Here is a 23710-nt window from a genome sequence, read left to right as displayed (position 1 = left end):
AAAGAAAAGTGGTCTACTTAGAATAACAGTTCAACTTATGTTTTTTCCCATTAAAGCAAAAATCTGATATGAAATAAACGCAAATTGCTTACAGGATCACATTCATTTCGGATACCACAATTTACAATACCAACGGCTAGCAATGCTCCAGCAATGACATGATTATCATTGCTATGAAAGTATTTGTCAATTTGTGTAAGGCCGGCATCAACATCCCAGAGAAGAATTAGGCCCTGTGTTGTCACAGCAAATCTTAATACCAAACCAAAAAATTCCACCTAAACACTGCAGTTGAAAAGTCAAAAGCCATACCAAACTTGCAGCAGCACTAGCCTTTCCATGTTCCTTGTTTTTGAAAAGCCAACTTCCTGAACTGCCTCCACTCGATGAGTCTGAAGCAGCAGTCATCAACTTGTCCTGCACATGGGTACCATTGGTAAGGCACTCTCTAAATGGGACTTTCTAAAGCAAGCAAAAAACTGTAACAATATTACCAATTTTCGAATCTACATTTCAACTTACTTGACCAAATCCAGCATTTACTAATGCATTCACAAATGTGGCAGCCAGGTTCTGCCGTGCAGAATCAACACTTGCACTTGCACTTGCACGCCCATCAATCAAATGTGCCTATAAACATCAGATAACTTAAATGTGCCTGATAAATCTTGAATGGAATCTATATTATTTCTTGCCAAACAAAACCAGAATGTAAGCTATTTGGAATAGTGAAAAGTACAAAATCTGAAATCCATTCAGAGAAGTATGAATTCTGTGCATTTTTAAAATTTGTCATGACAAGAACATGAAGCTCATTAAAAACATAAAGGCTTAACAAACAGATGTTGATCAATGACAATTTATGAATCATCTAACTGCAAATAAGAATTATATTTGCTATATCTTTAAGCAGCAGAAAAGAAGTTTAAAAAGTTTAAACTTCAATATTTAATATTAATATATTATCATTACCATGCAAGATCAAGCATCATGACTGTACTCTATCCACAAAGATATAAACATTCCGCACAATGCCAATGCAAAAAGCAGACAACCATCAACAAATGCTTAGAAGTACTTGTGTACCAAGTGGATCCCCTAGCCTTGTAATCATTACCAACATACGTCAGGAAGAATGTTTAACTTGAGTAAATGACAACTCATGGAGGTCATCTTGTGATGACTTATTAACATACAGGTCAACTTATGCAAAATTAAAAACCTCTTATTTCCATTCCCGTGAAAGACTTCATTACTTGACACAAGACACATGATTGGGTTGTGCTTGGGCTAATCCCACAATATTTAGAATCATGAGGCAAGAATGAATTATAAGAAATTACGTGCTCCAAAATATTGAAATCCATATGCCCTGCCTCCTCCCTACTAACAAAGGCTTAGAGCTGCTTGTGTGCTAAGTGGATCCCCTTGCCTCATAATCATTGCCAACATACATGGGGGAAAATGTCATTAGGGTTAATGACTAATCATGAAGGTCATCTTCAGATGAATAAAAAACACAAGCAATCCCTCAAAAATTGAAAATTCCAACTTTTTATTAATTTAAAATTTTGCTTGAATTAAACAAGCAACAAAAGAAGTTCATTGTGAGTTTCTGATACATTGTAGAAGCTTCATGAAAATACAGGAAAATAAAATATTAAGATTTTCCAATTTATTGTCACCTTATAGATGTCTTCAGGAGACTTGGCTTCCATTATCTCAAGATCACGGGCAAGGGACAAAAAGCCCTCACTCAATTTTATGTTATTAATTATTTCCTGTAACTGCTCTCTTTGCTCTTCATTGCCATTTGTCATTTCATCGTCCAGCTCCAATGTCACTCCCTACAAAGGCTCAACACCAAAGAAACACAGATAAGATTCAACTGTAATGCAAAAAAAATTGCAAAGGAAACAAAATTAAAAGATGATAGACGCATGAGCGATCATTATGCATTATAACATGAAATCTTTGTTGACCAAAATAACATTTTCAAAAACAATTTTTCTGCATGTGCTAAATATATACCCACATCAGGGCATGTAATGCATAACAAGTATCTAGCATAAGCTAAATTTGATTTCAGATTAAAACAAAGAAACATATTAGAAAGGAAAATCCACAAATAAATCAGTTAAAAGTTTAACTCTTTTGTACCTTACGCAGAGATTTATGAATAAAATCAGTACACCATTTTCAACCTTTATAGTTTTGAAGTATCTCCATTTGATCCTTTGTGTATCTTTCAGTTATTTTTAAAATGGAAACCCTTACAAAAGGGGTGCTTAGAGGTACGTTTCCAGGAAATCAATTTAAAAAGATGTCCTATTTCACTTTGCATAATTACATGTCTGGTGAAGCCAAGTATAGGAAAGAAATTGTGGAAAGCAGGATACTTAGCCACATGAGTCCAACTTACAAAAAAATTATCCAACAACAACAAAGAAAAGGTGACGGAAATTAAAAAAATACTCACAATTGAGCCATTTGTAAGGCTATCATCACTTTGATAATTAATAAAGAACTCAATACAGGGCCACTCTTCCTACCAAGTCAGCAATTCAATTGTTGTCTTCAACAATAGGTCTGACAGAGTTTTGAGGAATTGATGAACAGATAATTTTTTACTAGAACAAGCTTAAGTCAGACTAGCCTACGCACCTAGTTCTTTTATCATCGGCATCAAAAGAACATTCTCCCAAGGAATCCAATTTTCGGCCTGTAGCATCTTTACAACTATTTGTCCATATCAACAGTTAGGATTGAGATCGTTCTCAAATCTTCATCATTAGAACCATTTTAATGAATAATGCCATCTTTATAGATGTAAGAATCCAAACCAACTTAGCGAGAGTGGACCCCAATTAAACCTTCTTACTTCATGAAAGGTTAAAGACAACTTCCTTGCTTCAAACATGTACAGTGCAAATTTTGAATAATGCTGATAGAATTGAAAAAACACAACTGACACATTTAGTTCTCATCCTTTGAAAATCAGCATATAGCAGTGTACTCAATCCCTTGCCACAGAAATTTTCAATAAGAAAAAAAATATGTAGGAAATGACATTAACTGTGCAAATATGATTAAGTATTTATTATCTTTTATGTTTTTTTCTTAATTCCAAATTAATAAAAAAAGTTGGATAATTGCAATGCCAAATTTTAATAGGCTGCCCAAACTTTGAGAGATTGATGTGCTCTCAATAACAAATAAATACATAAATATCACTATTCATCATGCACTCAAAAATCCCCAATCCAGCCTTGCATTTTATAGATTTAATTAGGTAGTGACTAATTTAAATTTTGAATTCTATTTATTGAGAATCAAACAATTTCACAGTTCATTTAATTAGGTTAGCTAAAAGACTGAAATAAGACTCTTTTTATCTAGGAAATTTGTAGTACAAAAGTTAATAAATGTCTCAAGCATAAAACATGAATCGTCAACTGAAAATCAAACCTTTATAGCAAAGCAACAAGAGTTCCATATCAGGATCACACATAAGTTACAAGCAAAACTCGTTTACTTCTCAAAGCATTTAAACAATTAACTTCTTACCTGTCGAGCCAAAATATAGCAGAGCTGCTTCTTCTGTAAGGGATCTACACAAGCAGAGAATGTGGCCTTCACATACTGTCAAAATAAAAACCAGCAAAAGGATTATTAGCATTATTAAATGTCCATCCAGCTCGATAAAAACAGGAAATAGAGAGCATCTGTACACTTGACATCCAGACTCGCTCATGGAAATGACCAGCCCCAGAATTGATCATCAGCACTAAATTATTACATCTTTGTACATTCTTTGCTAAGTACATTTTTTCCCTCACAACCCCAAAAACAAGATATAAGACCTTATATTATAATATCAAAAGATTGAAATAGGACACATACCTTAATGTTGTGCATGGACAGTGCAACAGTTAGTGCATTTGTGTATTCACCAAATTTGGTATAAATTGTATAAGCGATATCAAGGACTTGCATGTCATCAGGTCCTGGCACATAGCTGTAACATAACATCTAACTTTCAGAAATACAGTTTCTGGTATCATGGATTGCACACAATGTTCAGTAGTAAAATTTAGAGCATAAACAACATTGTCAATGGAATAATGCATCTTATTGTAATCTTCCATACAATGATACAAGGTGCATGATTTGCAGATTCAAATAAACTGCCCTAAAGTTGAATGGGACAGCAATTGGAAGGAACAGAGAGAACAATGATTACATATAATGCTTGGACATAAATCTTTTTATGTCTGAATTTTTCATGTAATCCCAGCATACACTTTTAACTTGCAAAACTTTTTAAGTACAAGCATCAGAATACACTTTTACCTTGCAAAACTTTTTAAGTACAAGCATGTTCGCTTGTAATTTGTAGCATCAATATGATCAGTTAACAGATGCAATTCTTCCACCTGAATTTTTGAAAATATTTAATCAAGAATAAGTATCAATGTTATAAAAATCATGCCTGGGAAAGCCATGAAGTTTTTGAAAAATATAAGAAAATCAGAAAAATATAGAAATGGACAAATGCTGAATTTAAAAATTACTGGTCTTTTTCAGCATCAAACGTCCCAGGGAAAAACATTTTTTTTGAAAACTAATATCTGCAAGTGTGGAGAAGTATATAACTAAATAAATCTGAAATTACCTCCATCAAAAGATCTACTGCCTCCGGTTCCGCATTGTGCTGCAAAGAAGGAAAACACAGGCATAACTACGGGTACAAACAAAAATCCTAAACTCTCAAGTTCATATAAATTTGTATTATCCACTTATTCTGAAAAGAAATGTGCTTTCATTGAAGATTTTGTAAGGCTTTACAGTTATTGTTTGACAAGCCCACTGAAATGTGCTTTCATTGAAGAAATTAAACTAATAACAGCAACATAAAGCTTCCCCAAGTATTCAAACAACAGACAGAATTTCAATATTTAGAAAAATTTCTCCCTTCCCAATATAACAAAATCACAGACAGTTATATATATTTTTTCATGCCTAGTTTATATTTTCTATTTCTTTATCTGTATCTTTGACTATTTATTTATCTATATCTTTATCTATATTTGTTTTTACTACAATGTACATCCTTGACCTTTATATTTTCTTTTTCTTCGCCTGTATCTTGGACTATGTATTTTTGTTGCCTCATGACTAAAATATACATTTTTAGCCATGTGGTGAATCAGTGGCAAAAATTACATGACAACAATAAAAAAGAATGAAATGAATTGTACTAAAGAAATAGAAATTCAGAAAAGCTTCTTGCCAATGTATTGAAGTTTTGAACAAGAGAGAAATTCAAGTTAATATTTATACAGTAAAGACACATTGCAGGAAAATCATCATCCCAAATTTGATCAACTCAAAATCATAAAAGAGAGAGGATTACAAGAAAGTCTTCTGCATATGGCATCTACATAAAGTACACAATAGTATTTGAGTATTCAAACACTCACTATGCACGGATAATACAGTAGATATGAAGAAAACATACCTTAACATGAAATGCAACAATTTGTGTAACAAGATCCATAAGGTCATCAGTAGGTGCCTCTTCAATCTGAAGTCAATACACATTAAGTTGTCGATTAGTTAAATGTATAAAAGCATCTAGGATCTACCTATTACCTTCAATCCATTCATAGTCCCAGCCAAATGATCAAAATATTATCTTGTTCCGAAGATATTATCACATATGCCACTCAGCATTGTCCATCTCCAAAGACATCCATGCCTTATTAACCACAAATGTAATGCAAAATACAAAAATCTAGATTTGTTCCATTTAAATAAAAAATGCATCTTACTAGACATTTTGTTCTGACATTATAGAATACATAAAAGAAAAAAGTTTAGAATGGGTGAGAAAAGAAGCGAAATTTGGTTGCAGAAATGATAAAATGAAACAGAAGAATACAATAAAGAGAATTACCATCTTGAAACAGATCTTGTGCATAAGGAAGGAATTCAGGCGAGTTGATGATATCATAAAAATTGGAGAAAATTAGGAATAATAAAATTTCCTTTCACTGCAAACTAAATTTGGGTATCTGAAAGTAAATGGAAAAGTAAACAAGAAGCCAAGCAATAAGAAAGCATGCAAACAAATTAGTAGATTTGAATATGTCAACTACAGTTAAACAGCACCAATCATGGTAAGAAGGGTAAGTGAAAACCATGCATGTTTGTAAGTTCACAAGTTTGAACTTGATGTGGTACTAGGCAAATTAAGTAGAAATAGTCATCTTCATTGGTGGCACAGCATAAATTTTTTGATAAAAAATAACAAACGTTCCACCAAAGAAGGTAAATTGAACACTACTTAGGGATTAACCAATGCCATGGCAAATTACGGCATAGATCATACGAAAAAATGAAAATAATTAAACAAAGGTTTCTACATGGAAGGTTCTGTGTGAATAGACAATTTATTGAATAGCATGCTCAAAGAAGAATGTAAAGGTCAAATACAAGATCTCTCCTCTGTTCGTGCTGATGCAGATTGTGTTGTCATCACAACATGTTTCCACACAATCCATTGATATACTTTGTCATTGCCAGGTGGTTTGATTGCTCCACGACTTCAAGAAAGGACTGAAATGTGGATTTCTGACATCCTACCCCTAAATTTGGATCAAACAGTGGCAATGGTCAGGTCTGCTCTACACAATGTGTGTAAAAGGACTGAAAGACAAATACACTAAAAGCCAGCAATGTACTCACAAGACTCAAGGAACACTATGCATGCAAATTTCAGCAATGAATTTCATAATTTGCCTTGAACCAGGCAAATGGGTGGTACCAATGATGGCAAAACACGCTCTGGAATGATTAATAGAAGTTTTTGTTATAGGTTCACTTCTGGTTGAAAGCACCATATGCAAGGTGGTTGGGGCCAAGCTGTTAATGAAGTTTCCACAGCAACTTAATGGCAATGTGACATCTATTTTAATATCAAACCTTATGGATTTATTGAGAGTGGGGGATGGTAAGACCATTTGCTTAATGATACATACAGGGCATTTACATCCTGGAGTCCAAGTTCAGCAACGCAATTAACAGCTGTGATACGCAAGCAGGGGAGGCAAATGTAGATGGACTACTCTCATTAGAGCTTCTTGCATTTTCTAGGGAAGCAAACCGTGTATTGTGTGTAGCCAAGGGCAGTCTAATAGATGGATTTCTGAAAGACCAATTATTTTCCGAATCACCAAGGAAAAGTTCTTTTTCAAAGAACAGCTAAAAGGGTGACCAATGCCATTTCATTTATGTTGCACGATGCCACCATTTAGCGCAATGGAGGAAGGGAAAGGAGATAAAGGAGAACATGAACAATGTATACATATCAGTTCAAATGACAAAAATTAGTATTATTGGTATAGGTGCTATATGAAGATATATATGGTGATGTATATTGAGTTATTTCTTCAATGAAAATCATACTTTGCAATTTCCTAATCCTGGCAACAAAGGTTTTTGTACCTTTTTGATCAATATATATAAAAGGGAGTGGCCCCCGTGGCCACATTTATGTATCAAAAATAAATAATGATTAAATTCAAAGAATATAAATATATTGGTTTAATTTAAAATATTAAACTTAAAAAAAAAATTAAATATACTTACATTTGAATAAAAATTAATATATTAAAATTTAAATAACTTAAAATACTAATAAGAGTCAGGATATTTCCATAGTCAATAATGATGTAAGATAGTGCTTTTGGATTTGGCTGCATATATATTTTTAGCGTCAACATTTTGGATCACGCTCTTTTTTTCACCTTGGGGTACTCCAGCAACCCAACCCAACAACCCCACCACACCTTGCCTCAGGCTTACATTTTTGCCGAGTTTTGGGGCGAACAGTCCTCAAAGGCCGACTGCACGGACTCAAACAATGCAGCCAGCAGGCAAACATGGCCAGCGAGAGTTGAACCTTGAACCTACACGGGACAAGCCCAAAGCCTTGGATCACACTCTTTGATCTTTCATCAAGATTAGGAAGAAATAAATGATGATTGCAAATTCAACTACTTAAATGAGGGTAAATAAGGAGCAGAAACCAAAAGACCAAGTTAATGAACAATACATACCACAAACAAAGAAAAGCAAAACCACAGAAAATGCACAAAAATAAAGGATTGAAGCAAGAACAGATCACACTTATTATAATAATAAAAATAAAAAGAATTATGAACTTTTAAAAGAAACCCATACAAATATAACTAATAAAAATAAAACAAGCAAAAATAATAATAATAACAATGTATACATAATATTATAAATAAAAATCCACACAAGAGGACACACGCTATAAATAATAATATTTAAGTGTTCAAATGAAAAATTATTATAGAATCTATATTCTATAACTACCAGAAAACAATTTTGACAAAGAGAAACCAAGTAACATGATCACCATCTAAAATAAACTGGGAAGATAATAATTAAATAATACCACTATTCAGAACAAAAGGGATAAAGATCAAAAAAAAATAGGCCATAAAATCTGCAGATAAGAAGCAAGAGGAAAATTCAACAACAAGAAAATACTACATAAACTAAAATAAGATTAAAAAAAGGGGAATATGATAAATTAAAAGGAAAAGGAAACATAATAAACATTAACACACTTCAAATACTTCAATAAAATTAGCACATAGAAGATAGCCAAAATTTCAAAATGTAGGGCATGAAAGAAAAAGAGCTAAAGATAGGAAACAGAAGAGAGAGGAAGGAACAACGAAGAGGGGGAAAGAAGGCAAACTTCTCTTTCTTCCTAAGGGTCGGGGAAAGCAAAAAGATGAAGGAAGAAAGAGAAGTCAAGAGGCATGCGAGGGGTTTTTGAGAGATTTTAACAACGGATGCCAAGCCAAGTTTAAGCTTCTTTTACTTTTTATCACTATACCAGCATGGGTCTCTTTGATATGTCTATCATCCTTTTTATTTTTTTACTATTTTAATAACTGTGGTTCATTCTTGCTTCAGTCCTTTATTTTTGCTTTTCTTTGTTTGTGGTATGTTTTTGTTCATTAATTTAGTCTCTCGGTTTCTCCTCCCCCTTCCTTCACCTCCTCTCTTTAAGGAGCTCAATCTGCAATCATCATTTAGTGCTTCCTCATCCTGATGAAAGATCAGGAAATGTGATCTGAAACGTTGATGCTATAAATAATAGTTTCCAAAAGTATTATCATACATTAAAATACTAAAACTTAAATAAATTAAAAAATACTTAAATTTGAATAATTTAAAAATTGAAACTCAACTTATAATAAAAATATTAAATATTAATAATCAATCAACTTTAAACTCAACTAATTATAATAATAGTTTAGACCAGCATTTTGACTTTGCTTTTCCATTAACACTTACCATACGATATAATGGTACCCTACAAATGTCAAACAATACATACTATGTGAACACTTCAAACAAGCAAAAGCAGGAATGAGTATGTTCCTTCAATTTTGCACTAAGTAGAATAACTAGTCTTAATTTAAAGATTAATTACAAATGTGTTATAAACCATAAACCTAAAACTAATTAAGAAATAAAAAACAAAAACAATAAAGTTAAAACAAAAAATATGTGCAATGCTGATGCCAATGCCACTGCATACGTCATTGCAGATCTTCGATGTCACCTCCAGCAAGTAAACATGCCACTGCAAATCTGTAATGTTTGCCTCTAGAGAATAGAGCCCGCTGCTGAAGATTAATCCAAAAACGGAACAGAGACAATACAAACACTAGAAATCTTCACACATAAGCAATGGCCATTGAAAGCCAATGGATTTTTTATTTGCAGACACTGGACTGAGTTTTACGGAAAGAAAAATAAATTAAAAAAAACCCTAATTTAAAACAGGTTTTTAAACAAACTTTATAAATTTTTCCTTCAAAAATTCATACAACTGTGCATCTACAAATTTATTGGCAATTTAGAACAAATTTTAGATCTTTTTATATCTGCCAGATTCAGTTTTTTGTAATTGAATCCAGCAAACTCTGGGACATAGACTAGAGGTACACAGAGCATTGTCACCTAAGTTTCAGCTGATATTTGGTCTCACATTTGACTTCAATGTACTAAGATCTAAAACACTGAAATCTATAACTGAATAACTCATATTTGACTAATGCTAAACACATATATGATTCAGTAAAAACATAGTTATATAAGTGCCACTTCTGCAAAGGTCCATGTAATTTCACTGCAGAGGTCATTAAAAACAGCAAAGGTAAAGCAAAATAGAATGTGCCCTCATATTCGAGGAATGTCAGCTTAACCTATCAATTAGCATCTTGACTGCCCCTCTCAAAAATTGCAAATGGACTTGACTACAATTGTTTCTAATCAGGGTGTACTCATTACAACAAATGAATGCTATAGATAGCTTTCCAAGCTTGCACTGTCTCATTGATACAAAACAAAACACCCAGAATTCAATCCTGCACTGTCTCATAGAATATATAAAAAAGCACCGAGATTCAAATCCTTTACCCTCACTACAAAGCAACAAGATGGCACAAACTAACCTGCCGTTTCTGGTATTCTTGTGAAATTTCTCCAGCAAGATTCCTGGAATAATATTCAAAGATAGCATAGAATTGCAGCGGTCAATTCTCAAGAACACCAAGGACTTATTAAGTAACATGAAGGACTAAAAAGCTCCCTAATTCAACCAGAGCCTACAGAACTTATGGCTGATGACAAAGAAGAGCCAAAACTGAAGACAAATATTTACATTAACAGTCAAATGTGATTTAGAGGAATATGTGTAGAAGAATGAGCTGCATTTGTGCCTGCTTACCTAACATACTCGTGACCCCAAGAACCAATGTCTCCCTTTGATCCAAGTAATCTGTATTTTAAACTTTCCTGTCATTGCAATCAGTAAAGATATAAGACACATTAATTATTCTGAAAGTGACAAATTAAACAAAGACAAAAGTGTGTACAGATGAATCTAATGCAAAATACAGGGAAATACAGTACCCTTTCACCCTCCACAGACATAGTCAAAGCTAATACAGATAATATATCTGCAAGGTACTTCTGCAATCCAGGAAAAAACAACTTTGAATGTTAAAATGATAATGAACATGTACAGAATCAAATCATAAATACATAAAAAATCATTGCTGACAAGATTATTTGTTACCTTTATATCTGATTCTATCATCATCTCATAGTATGCCTTCAAAGTGCCATAATGAGGTCGTAGAAATTTAAGAGGTTTAGGCACTGATGTCATTGAACTAGTTGCAGTTCGAATTTCTTGCCTGTAAAAGCATCCACATACAGCCAATTCATCATTTTTTAGTTGCATACTTCCTGATATCCTCATGAAACATAAGCATTCACATAAACAATTTGATTGTGGTTTATACATAAAAAAAAGAATGGGCATAAAATTGCACCCCATAGTCATTGCAAATCAAACTAATTAATGACTAGAATTCAAAGCTGAACATAGACAAGTACTGATATAAATGACTCCACAAACACAATAAAAGAATCAAATTTTACAATTGTAAGTAGCAACCATACAGAACTCTTCAACAAAAGCAAAATTTTGGCAACAAACCAATCATCACTGCCAACCATATTAACACTACTCGTTGATACAAAGAGAGACAAGAATAAAAAGATTTGTTACAGTACCAAAGACTTGTTTAGAACACTTAAAAGAGACATTCATTCAAGCATAGTCAAATTTTAATATAAATACTCTTTTTCAACCAGGAAAATAAGTGGCCCAAGATTGGGGCATATATCTTGTATAACTTCTTTTTTGTAAATAGAACTGTGTGTTTACTTGCCAAAAAATGAACCAGATCAGATCACACTGGTCCTGACTTGAAAGTTCAAACCAAGTATCAAAGCCATCATAGTAGAAACAATCCAGACCAAACTACAACAGACCTGGTTCAAAACATTAACGATTAAATAAAAACCAAATTAAGGCTTGGCCATCCTTATTGGACTACAACGAAATCACAAATCCTGCACTAAATAAACAGAAATATCAGCAGGCGCCTGTTAGCCAAAAGCAGATATGAAGTCAAATAATAATTTAGAGACCTATTGAACTACCAAGACAAAACCAGCCAACTACAAATATAGAGGCATATCCAGCTACCAATACCAAGGCAGCCAAAAACAAATATCAAGACATCTCCTTCTCTGCTTGCTAATCCAATAATAGGAGGAATGAGTGTTGTGGACTAATTAAATGGAACAAACTTCCCCTATCGGCTAGCCTCGTTAGCTGAACCTGGGTGATTAGCTAGTTTTTCTTTTTGATTCCAGAATGCCAAAATATCGACCTTCTCTGTATCCCCCATTCAGGATGTATCTTCCATCCATGGGGTGTTGGGTACTACCACTTTCAAACCAGCTGATTAGATGACCAGGTGTTACTTCCACAGCATGATCTTAGATTTGTAGACTTTGATCCCAATATGGAAAGCAGGAAATTTACTTTACAGTATTAATATTGCTTTGCTTATTAATATGCAAAGAGTGACTTGAACACAGAGGTCTAGCTAATTGTGGGTGCATATACAAGGACCACTTCTGACTCAATATGTTAAAAAAATATCCTAGCCAAAGATATGTTTCTTTTGGTGAGATGCTGGATATAGCGTACAACAGGCACAAGAAATGCAATACTGACCAAGTATAACAGGAGAACAAAAATAGCACATTTGTTTATGCAATTAGAGGCTGATATATTTCACAAGTATTTAACAATAATTAGTTAATTATTGTATAGATATAAAAAGAAGACAATAACTCACTAGTAATTGCATTTGACATGCCTAGGGAGTTTGAATGGGCAATTTGACTTGACAAATGGCACAGTGCTCAAACCTGAGAATTAATCAGTAAAAAATGTGTCTAAATTGAAAAAACAGACTAGGCAATAAAAAAGTTAACAAGTTATGGATGCAGTTTACTGAAAACCAATGAGGAAAATAGAATCGACAGAGTGTTTTCATTTAAAAGATGGGTAAGGTAAAAGAACAATTTTGGCACATTTTGTCATTTGTCAATCAGAAAATCCAGAGCACATGCAAACAGAAATCTCAACTTATCGTCAAAGGTTAATTCCAACATGTCAAACCTATCAGAGTGTATTGGTTTTCTGAGTATCTCAATAAGTCAAATCTTTCTGATTCAATCATCAGGACCTACATAATTTTTTAAATTCCAATTAAAATTATTTTGGGATTAATTTACATTGTAAAGCTTCAAATTTAATTCCAAGGTTTGTATTAAAGCAAAACAGAGTTAGGATCAGGGTTTAGACTCTTGAAATTTAACCCTTAACCATAACCCTTTTTCCTTTCACATAGCCATGCAAGACTAGATACTAAAAGAATTTCTGATTCTAGAACCTAGAATCTGAAATTGTTTTAAGTTTTATATTTTAAGGTTTGTGTAAAAACTAAAGAACATACCCCATAGTAGCAGAAATCAAGAAAAGCTCACAAGTAATTGTAGCCTGCCAGTTTCCCATGTCAATTCAAATTATTGTGCCATTAAACAGCGAAAAACACAAAAAGGAAAAAGCATGTCATCTTTAAAAACACAAGATTAACACACGTTCGCCTTGATGTAGTAAATGGCAGTTAAATTTTTTTATTTTTACAAATATTTCATCTTTTCTAATTTGCCCAGTTTTACTTCATTTATACTTGTGTCATGCCTGTTTTAAAAGTAGTGTTCCTATGACTAGCACTATACTAGAAAGATGTCTATCATAGCCTACAAGTCTAGTCCTAAACACTTTTTTTCACATAAACCCCAAAAGCAATTAGGTTCCTTTCCAATCCCAGCCATAGCACCTTTTGGAATCAAGCATTTAACTAAGTGCCATGAAATAGCAAGTTTGCATGGACCTAACACAAACCTGGATCCCGCTCAAACAAGCAAAGTACAATTTTTGTAGACATAAGTCAGACACATCAATAAATCATTTTAATAGCACATCACAAGCCTGTCAGGGCATGATTTTAGGTCTTGTACAGAGAAATACCCCCATAACAAAATTCCTCAAGCACTAATCAGTCTAAAGGCCTTGAAAAAAAGAATAATTAAAAAGGTTAGGGATATTGCTACAATTGAAACAAACTCATGCAACTGCATATGATCCTCTTGTAAAACTGCAACTGTTAAGGAAGAAGCATTGCCCTTCAATCCTATCCTACAAATATCTCTGCCTTCAAATGCCACTATTTCTTTGCTAAAAAACCTAATATTAGGAAGGCAATGTCAATGCCTTCTTTGCATCCCATATTACAATTATTGCTCAAAGAACCTTGGAGAATACTATATAAAAATAGGATGTCCATGCATAGACCAGAAAGACTATAACCAATTTTGGCACTATTCCAGAATTCCGTTACATTTTACAAGGTGGCCCCTATGCCCAGCCTATATTTTATGCAGCCACTGATGTTGGTCTCATCTTTCACACCTCTTAATCATAAAACCCTTGTGGTGTAATGCTAAAGATTCGATGAAAAAAGAAGATTATATTGATGCTAATCACCATAAAAAATGGACATATACAGATTGGTATACCGTAAACAAGTATAAGGAATCAAACATTGATTGCCTTCCTAGTGGCTTCATATGAAGGATTAGTCTTTCCTAAAATTTGTTGGTACTCAAACCAGATAAAATCAGTTCTTACACTTTTGCAGCATTTTCAATTAAGTTGTAAATGAATTTCTCAACCTTCCCCTCTTGGACAGATCCTATAATGAAAAACCACTGGTATAGTATCCGCATATTTGGCTCAAATGTCATTAATGGGTTTGCGCTTCTAAATAAAATGTTTCTCTGATCAACTGCCCCACCTGTGCAAAAGCCACACACCCTCTCCTCCAATTCTTCTTTTGGTCTCTCCCATTTGCTTGTATCACATCAATGATGATGTGAGTTGGCCCTCAATTGGCGTATGAGCATCTTTGCTCTTGAAGTGATATTTGTACCTGCATAGGCCTTTTAGTGGCAATGATATGTAGGGTAAAATTCACCAAGATTCCTCTCTCTCTAATCACTTTTCACACATAGCCATGTAAAATTTAACCATGACAATTGTAATTATGTCTGTTATTATTTGTATGTGCATTCAAGTTGATATTCCACTTGTTCATCCATTTGTTGTTTTGGTTCATTCAAGTCTTCTTTCTTTTATTCAAGATGTTTTTGGTACCTTAGCTATTTATTTGCCTCCACCTGCTCAATTTTTTTCAAACATCCTTCGAGACAAACCTAGCAGCTGACTTAATAGAAATTACCTGTTTCTACAAGAAGAACCGCATAAGGACCAAAACTTTTGCCTCATAATCAAGTGCTTTCAAATTCTCTCTATTTGTATGCATTTTATTTTTAATGGGCTGCTAGCCCACTCTTCATAGTTCATACCCATATAGCACAATCAGAATTACTAATAGCCCAAATACCGATAAAGTTTCAATCACATAACTCAGCCTCTCTACTTCTATTTTGTAGTGCAGAAGTGCTCTCCAACCTGCCAACCACTAAGCTAAGTGCTGAAGTCTATCCCAAGATATTTTTAATCTAGTGATTATAATAGAAGATCCCCTTCAAAATAACAGTCAAGCTGATTTTTTTTTGTTTCAGACGGAGGAGATCAAAATCTTGGTGTTGCTAGTATTTACTTGCACACCCACCTCCTTGCAAAAGTTAAGTAGGGCACATAACTGCTCTTTCAACCCTTGAACCGACATTGCAATCAAAATGAGACCATTTGCATACAAAAGAAGCCTCTCAACACTTTCCCAAAACTAAACCATCCCTTTCTCACAAATTTATCCATTCATCTAATTTGTCAATTTATAAGACAAATAGGATGGTTGATAGCGGACATCCTTGCTTAACCCCCATGTCATTCCTAAAACATTCCAATAAGCCTGCTTGTGCTATGATTTTTGCTCAAAACTTCTTGAAAAGTCTATGAGCTACTTCCCTATACTACTCTCACATGCCTAGATCGTCCATTATACTCCATTATTTACTTCTAGGCATTGAAGTGTCATGCTTTTTTAAAGTCCACAAAACAAAAATCAGCTCTTTTTCATTCCATTTTTTAAGTAATGTCATGATGCCCCTATAATTGAAGGATTTTTTACATCTCCACTCTTGAGGATAAGTGTTGCTTTACAAATTACCCAATCTCTTTGAAGGCCATGTTCAATGATGTTGTTGAACTTCTTAATGTGAGGAGATAGGTTTTCTATTCCCCATTTTAAGTATTTTGCATGTGGTCTGTCCATGGTGCATGACTTACCCATATCAATCCATGTTACACACCTTACCTGTACCCATCCAAACAACTTTGCAAGCGTGGGATTGATGGCGGTGGTCTTATAGTTAGAAGGATTATTTACATCTCCACTCTTGAAGAAAAAGTACTGTAAGATGGACTGTCCAATCTCTTTGAAGGTCGTGTTGAATGATGTTGTTGAACATCTTCTTAATGTGAGAGAAGAGGCCCATACTTCTATTACCCATGCGCGGCCACACCCTTCTTGAGTCAATCCAGCAGTAGTGGATCGAGCAAAGCCAGCAACATACTTTGAAGTTTAAGATACATTGCCAGAGGCATCTGCTCTTGGGCTTAAGAAAGGTGGTAGTTGTGATGAGGGGGATCGGCAATAGGACACCTCACAAGATACACCACTCCATGGTGGATGCTTGACACTTGCCACATGGAGCCAAGAGGGATGTAGCATCTCCTCTTGGGCCTAGGATGGAGGGTCTCTTGGTGTGATGTCCCCATCCTAGTCAGGGGCAGTGGTTTGAGGAGTTAGCCTATTTTTGGACCCTTGTAGGCTAACATAGTATGGATAAGGGGGTCAGTGATGCAGTATCTTGAGGAGTGGTCTGTCTATTTGTTCTAGTTTAGTGTTGAGTTCAATTCTGGACTTCGTTTCATCAGTTTCTGACATTATATGAGGATTTCCTAATTTTTAGGGAAAAACTGCTAAAAATAGACATGGTCCTATTTTCATTGGCCTGGCGAACTGTGGCCCCAACTTCTGACAGATTCAGTTTCTGAGCAATAATGAGGGAGATATGAATTTTTAAGTGATCAAGCAATTAATGTTTTATGAAATATTAAAATAAAACCACAAAGTGCATCACTTAAATTTATTTAAGTGAAAATTTAATATCTCCTAAGTTGGGCATTGTTTTTAAGGTTAAGTTGGGAGTCCTAAAAGCAAGTTATGATTTTTAAAAACCTAATTGCCAAAAATCGTACTTTTTGGGTATTTAGGCAGCCAAGAGGAAATTAAACCTCATTCATTGATATTGAGCATTTGAAATTTCTTCTGAGCACTTGGCTATGGCGTCTAGGGTTTGGAACTATTTTGGAGAGAGTGCATTCTTCAGAATTCAGTAGCTTTGAGATTGTGAAAGATCAATCGAATTGTTGCAGCTTGGTTGGCTTCATTCAGAAATCAAATTGAATTAAATTGGGGCAGATTTGGCTTCTTACAACGCAGATTTGTTGTAGGTTTCCTATTTACTGTTCTGTTGTTAATTTTTCTATGGTTTGGAGGCTTCTTTTCCCAACACACAGCTTGCTCATTTATTGGTCCCATCTTCCACTGATCGGGTGTCTTAGTATTAAATAAGAGCAGATCTGAATTGTTTCAGAATAAAAATCAGAACTTTGTAAGTTGCTGATTGAATTCTTTTAAATCAATAAATTGGCTAAGGACCTACGGGTATGCTTCTAAATTCTCCAATTTGTTGTTTCAGTTGATTAATTTCATGTATTATTTCAATGTGTTGCAAATTAAAGAAACCCCCTTCTGCAACTTCTGTCTATTTCTGAAAGACCATCTTAATAATCAAAATTACAAAGAAGATCTACACATTACAGCAGGTTGAAGCGTTGAACAAGCAGGGGTTCATCACACTTGGACATCCTATACAGCTAGCCTACCCTAATGCACTAAGAATTGGATAATTCATAATAAAAAATGGCAACTAAACTACAATCTGATTTTATCTAACAAATATAGTACTAATGATAATCAATACATCAAAAAAAAATTGTATCACTTAATCTAATTCATTAGTATATGTTTCAGTTTATAAGTATTACTTCATATGTGTTCTCTAATTTTGTGTTGCAGGAAAATAGTATACAAAGGTACTCCCATAAACTTAATTACCTTTTTTAGATTTGGGCAAATTTAGGTTAATTTAAAGTATAACTAATTAGGGGACATTACACATTGAAAGTGATTGATGAGGATAAACCACCCATAGCTTTTCTATACAGAACCATTGATAGGGCTAAGGAGGCAGTAGAAGTCACTTGGATTGATGATGAGAACAATAAACTGGGATACAATTTCAACACGTCCTTGATCTATAAGGAAAATTCATGGAAGATTAGAGGATCATTTGCATGCATTGAGATACTTTTCCCCACATTGCAAGAAACATAAGAACCTACCACCTTGGTTTCAGCCTGGAAATGTTTCAAATCCTAGTATGTGTACAGGTTCTCCAAAACTGTAGGGACCAAAAACATTGACAACATTTCCAAACAATTTCCATGAAGGGACCAACATAAACACATCATTTCCACAAAGATTACACAGCCTTAAGTGACTAAAAACAAAAGTCATTTTAGTTCTTAAGCTAAACCTAACCAACCACACACTCCTAATCTCCCCAAACTAACACAAAATATGATAAACATATGATATCTCATATCATCAATAATGAGGTGTTTTTTTGGTCAACGGAATTAATTTTAATTGGTAAGACCACTTGGTTCTCATGTTGGAGACCAAGGTTCAACTCTCCCAGAGGGCATCTAAGCGCCAATAGAGCTTGTTAGAGTAATAAGCCCACTGCAATGACACATGCGGTAGATCCACAATTGATGGAGGAAGAAGGCAAGGAGGAATATGGAGTAGATTCCTCGCAGATGGAAAGGAGAAAACATTCGAGCTACAGGAGAAATGGATGGAGAAGATTAAAGTGAATTCCCTGTAGGAGGATAAAGGACGTGAGAAGAAGATTAGACATTCAAGCTATAGGAGCATCACAGTAAGAGGAGTTTGAAACATATCTGTAGTGATATCCCTACTAGTAGAGTGTTAGACTGTTAGTTAAAAAAGAATCCCCATAAATAAATTGTATGGTATGTGGGCCCCGTGAATAAACCATCACAATTGAAAGTTGGGGGCCCCAATAGAACCCCCAGTAATTAATCTAAAAAAATAACAAGGTGTTTTATTTACTTTTGTTAAAACAATTTATGTCAATTGTGTACAAAACATTGATTTTATGTTTTCACATATTTTTTGTGTTAAACATTTCCATTCATGCAATATTTAGAATCGCTGAAAAGGATAGACATTTCTCATAATCTAACCTGTATATTTTTTCTTTCATAATAAAATAAATTTCACACAAATTCACAATCCTACAAGACAATTAAAAGCCATAAACCATTCCAAATGTACCAGCAATAGAAATGAATTTTGTGTACCAAATCGTTGTAAATTTGTTATGGTAAGGAAAAACTGATTATGCTAAGGTTCCAATCAACTTTTTGTTTATTAAATATGCTCTTATTTTGATTAAAATTTTGAATCATAATTAAATAAATATAATATGTTTTGAAAATACAAATATATAAAATCAATCCAATCAACTTTTTGTTCATTATAGATGTTATTATTTCAATTAAAATTTTGAATAATAATTGAACAGATAAGATTTTTTGAGATAAAAACGTCTAGGGTCAATATTTTGAGTAAATATAATTTGTTTTGAAATAAAAATATCTAAGATCAATAGTAGGATTGCTCTGGCAATGACACTCTTAATATTGAAGTTCAAAATAGTTGTTCAATTTTGAACCAAACCCTATAATGTCTCCATTTGTGAGTGCTCTTTGGAGTATGTTTGAACATATAAACTCCATGGAACTCAACTAGTTAAGCTAGAAGGAGATAAATAATATGGTTTCTGTCCTCCACTACAAACTCCACTCCACATTACACAATTGTAAGGTTGAAATTTATAAATTGGTCGCCATTTTAAACTTTAATGATTGTTTTGAAATTTAGGCAATCAAAAATTAAAATTTATTATCTTTTATTCCATTGAAACAATAAAATATCAAATAACCTCGATAAGGTTTGTCAATTGACCTTAATGAGGTTGATTTCATTCAAATTGGAATGCCAGATATGATGGGCCCTTTTTTCAGATGAGAAATTCAACTTGAATGAAGCATTGATAGAATAAGAATTTCAAATAACCAAAACAGGAGACCTTTGACTTTGCAACTATAACCTTATAGTTTGATATGTTGTTGTTCACTTCTTGTTTAGCTATTTAGTTTTGCACACTTAACTTCTACATAGAAAAACATTGCTGATGATATTTAAATTGAAAAAATTTGAAAAATTAGTGGTAAAATTTTTGGGATTGGTGTTTGATTGTATTAAAAATCTTGACCTATTTGCCAAAATTTTCATCATAGCTTTTATGGTTTTGATATGTAATACATATTCTTTGTTTTATTTTGATGTCTATAAACCATATTTGGCATGAAATATCAAATTTCTTGTTGCTATTTTATGTTAACTATATACTTATTATTTTTCATGTTCTGTTCTGTTTTTCTCATATTATTCTATTAAATCTATGTAACTGAAAAACAAGCTTTGTCCTGTCATTGTTGTGCAAGTATTACGATACAATGGTAATACCATGGGAAAGAGACCTTGTTCTATCATCCGAGCTATCTTTTGCTCAGACATGGATTAGATGTATTCCTTGATGCATACTCCTGTATTGCCTATGCATGTAATATCCTCCTAATGGATTCATATCTATAGATTCATACTTATTAATATATTGTATTCAGTAAATTTCTCATCTACTATCTTTTCTTGGTCCAGCCACTGGCATCATCAGCAAATAGAGGTGCAGAATGAGATTATGGATTATCCCTTTTAAGTTTTTTTAAATGGAAAAAAATGATAATTATGAGTAACATGTCAAAAACTGTTATGAATACACACAAGAAGTAGAACTTTTTCCTTGGAGAAATTCAAAGTCAGACGTACAGTATCATAGATGAATCACTGATTATAATGTGCACAAAAATGTGACTACAGTATATCCATCAACTTGCAGTAATTAATTGCTCCAGACCTTCTAATCTCCAAAATTAATGATAAATTTCAGATAACCAGGTGCATGAATAGACAGCTAAACTCACTATAACAATTATCTTCCACAAATTCCTAGTGGGGTATATACATGTCAATTATGAGTAACATATTGTGAGCTTTAAATTTGTAAAATAACCAACAACTGATAAATATATTACTTTTCCTTTCAGATCTTATCTAGATTCATTGACAAAAACATCTTAAGAGATGATAACTAGTATATTCACCTTATTTGATGGTACTAAGCATATCTGATAGAAAGTGTCTTGTGGACCATGATGCTAGGCAAAAAAACTCATTTGATGAATAGTGCAATTCTCAATGCCGCATAGTTCTACCAAAACCACATGGAATTCAACTCTGAGAATTACTTGTTTTTATCAATCAAAATTGAAAGATTTATTTACGGAGTAATACAAAAACTCGCGTGCATATGCTGCCCAACTTTAACAATGTACCACAATGGGATGCCCTCCAGAAAGGATAAAGCACAGCCTTTATTTGCTTTCAATTGTGAGGCATTTTTGTATTTTGAATATTCATTCATTTTGATCTGGAATCCATTTTCTGTGTTTGGCTATAGAATCTGCTTCCTTAGATCATATCATCTTAGTTAAAGCAAATCCAATTCTCAAGATCAGAACAAGCATAGCTCTGGCAGCCTATCCATTCTCGTTTGTTTTCCAGACGTGTTATCTGCTGCCATTTTGTTTTCTGAAGTGTTTTCTACAATATTGCAGATTGTGTTGCTCCATGATCTATTGATTTTCTCAGGACACATCCATATTAAATCACACATAAGCACGGGTCTTCTGTCTTTGCAAATAGTTGGGTTTTACTGGGCAGGTGCATTACAGTAACAGGCTTATATCCATTATCAAGTTCAACAACACATCTTTTAAACTTATTCTTAATCTTCTGAATCAGCATTACAATATTTTGTGACAATTCCTGGTATTCCTCCACATATTCTTCAAATAGACAAGAACCTAAGAGCACTTTGTGATATATTGTGAAATTCATTACTTGAACTGTAGCAACATACCCATGACTCTGCAATTATTTCTAACTGGGAATTCAAAGTACACACAATACTAAAATCTGTGATTCACGGGGTCCCATTCACATCCCTGAAGTCTTCTGTTACCATTCCTCTTATCCTATCCTATCCCTTGAAATATAAATTCTACACTTTTGCAATCCCTTTTGCTTGTCACTGATATAGCCAGAAGAGCACATGACAGAAAGTGGATTGAACAAAATTGCACCCTCATAGCCAGTTTATAATTCTTAAAGTTCAGACTGCAATGCAAACATAATTGAGAAGCGAGGAATTCTAAAGCTCAACAACACCTCTGTAAAGCAATAATTGTTACAGACTAGTCCCGAAGGTTGTGGTCTGAGGGTAATGCGCTGCACTTGTTGCTAGAGTGACCTAAGTTTCAACCACAAAGGGCATGCCCTCTCCTCAAAAGGCTTGTAATATAAAGGACGAATTGACCTTCTTTAATTCATCTGAATTTATTGGATTTTTTTCTCTTGGCTACTGAATAATTATTTTCATTTTTGTAAAGGGAAGCGTACCTTTTACTATATTAAGAGAGAAAAAAATAAAATTTCTGCCTCAAAACCTGCTTAACTTTAACATAACGGTCGAAAAAATAAAAAAGTCAAAACAACAAAATACCGTACCTCATGCTCTCGAGAGCCGTCTTCTGCAGTCCCGGATCCGAATCCTGAACTCTTTCGACATATAGTTCTAACTGATGTTTCAATGCTAAATCTTCCTCCGACTATTTCCACAGAGAGAGCATAGAAAGAAAATGAATCAAAACCCTAACCCTAGTGTGAGAAGAACAATTAGTATAAAACTAAACAAATAAATACCAGGTCTTCTTCCTTCTTCTCATCTTTGATCTTCTTAGCGTCCTTGGAAGGAGGAGGAGGTGCTTCTACATTGCCATTGCCGGTGCGGGCTGGAGCAGGAGCCATTGCACTAACCTTTACTAAGCGGCAACAGAGAATTGAAATGAATAAATACCCACTAAACAGAGTAAAGAGCAAGGGTTTCTGTTTGTTTTGAACGAAGAAACCTTTTGCTTTTACTTTTATTACCACCGCTGTTCGGTATGCTCTTGCTCTTTGCGTGTAGTTGTGGACAATGTTTATAAAGCTAGAATACTAATTCATCGTCTAATTCATGTAGAGAGGGTTAAGATTATTGAGGGAACTTCGATGGCCATTTTATGTTTTTAAAATTTGTTGCATGTTTATTTCAGTCTTGTTTTGAGATAATATGCAGAGTGGTGTTTCATTCGAGTTACTTAGATGCAACAAGTTGATGGAATTTTCAACATATTTTTTTTTTATGTTCATTATAACATTCTTTCATTTACATGTTATAAATTTAATATATTTGT

The 23710-nt window shown here is 33.8% G+C and overlaps 1 protein-coding gene across 1 annotated transcript in view; it reads right to left on the bottom strand.

Moving 5' to 3' along the window:
* The window catches only part of LOC131044453 (26S proteasome non-ATPase regulatory subunit 2 homolog A), a 37188-nt gene extending 13734 nt beyond the window's left edge, over positions 1-23454 (bottom strand). Inside the window, exons 1-15 of the mRNA XM_057977776.2 lie at positions 23178-23454; positions 22983-23083; positions 11195-11315; positions 11029-11088; positions 10844-10911; positions 10569-10611; positions 5522-5587; positions 4676-4714; positions 4354-4436; positions 3904-4018; positions 3568-3642; positions 1686-1847; positions 523-630; positions 313-417; positions 93-233 (exon numbers count right to left, since the gene is read on the bottom strand). Coding sequence (XP_057833759.1) covers positions 93-233; positions 313-417; positions 523-630; positions 1686-1847; positions 3568-3642; positions 3904-4018; positions 4354-4436; positions 4676-4714; positions 5522-5587; positions 10569-10611; positions 10844-10911; positions 11029-11088; positions 11195-11315; positions 22983-23083; positions 23178-23282 — 1392 coding nt within the window. The 5' untranslated portion in view covers positions 23283-23454. The remainder of the gene's footprint in view (positions 1-92; positions 234-312; positions 418-522; positions 631-1685; positions 1848-3567; positions 3643-3903; positions 4019-4353; positions 4437-4675; positions 4715-5521; positions 5588-10568; positions 10612-10843; positions 10912-11028; positions 11089-11194; positions 11316-22982; positions 23084-23177) is intronic.
* Positions 23455-23710: the final 256 nt, after the last annotated feature.

Source organism: Cryptomeria japonica, chromosome 10 (assembly GCF_030272615.1).
Source record: "Cryptomeria japonica chromosome 10, Sugi_1.0, whole genome shotgun sequence".
Classification (NCBI taxonomy): domain Eukaryota; kingdom Viridiplantae; phylum Streptophyta; class Pinopsida; order Cupressales; family Cupressaceae; genus Cryptomeria; species Cryptomeria japonica.
Note: the sequence above shows the minus strand (reverse complement) of the source record. Positions and strands in the feature narration are given on the sequence as shown.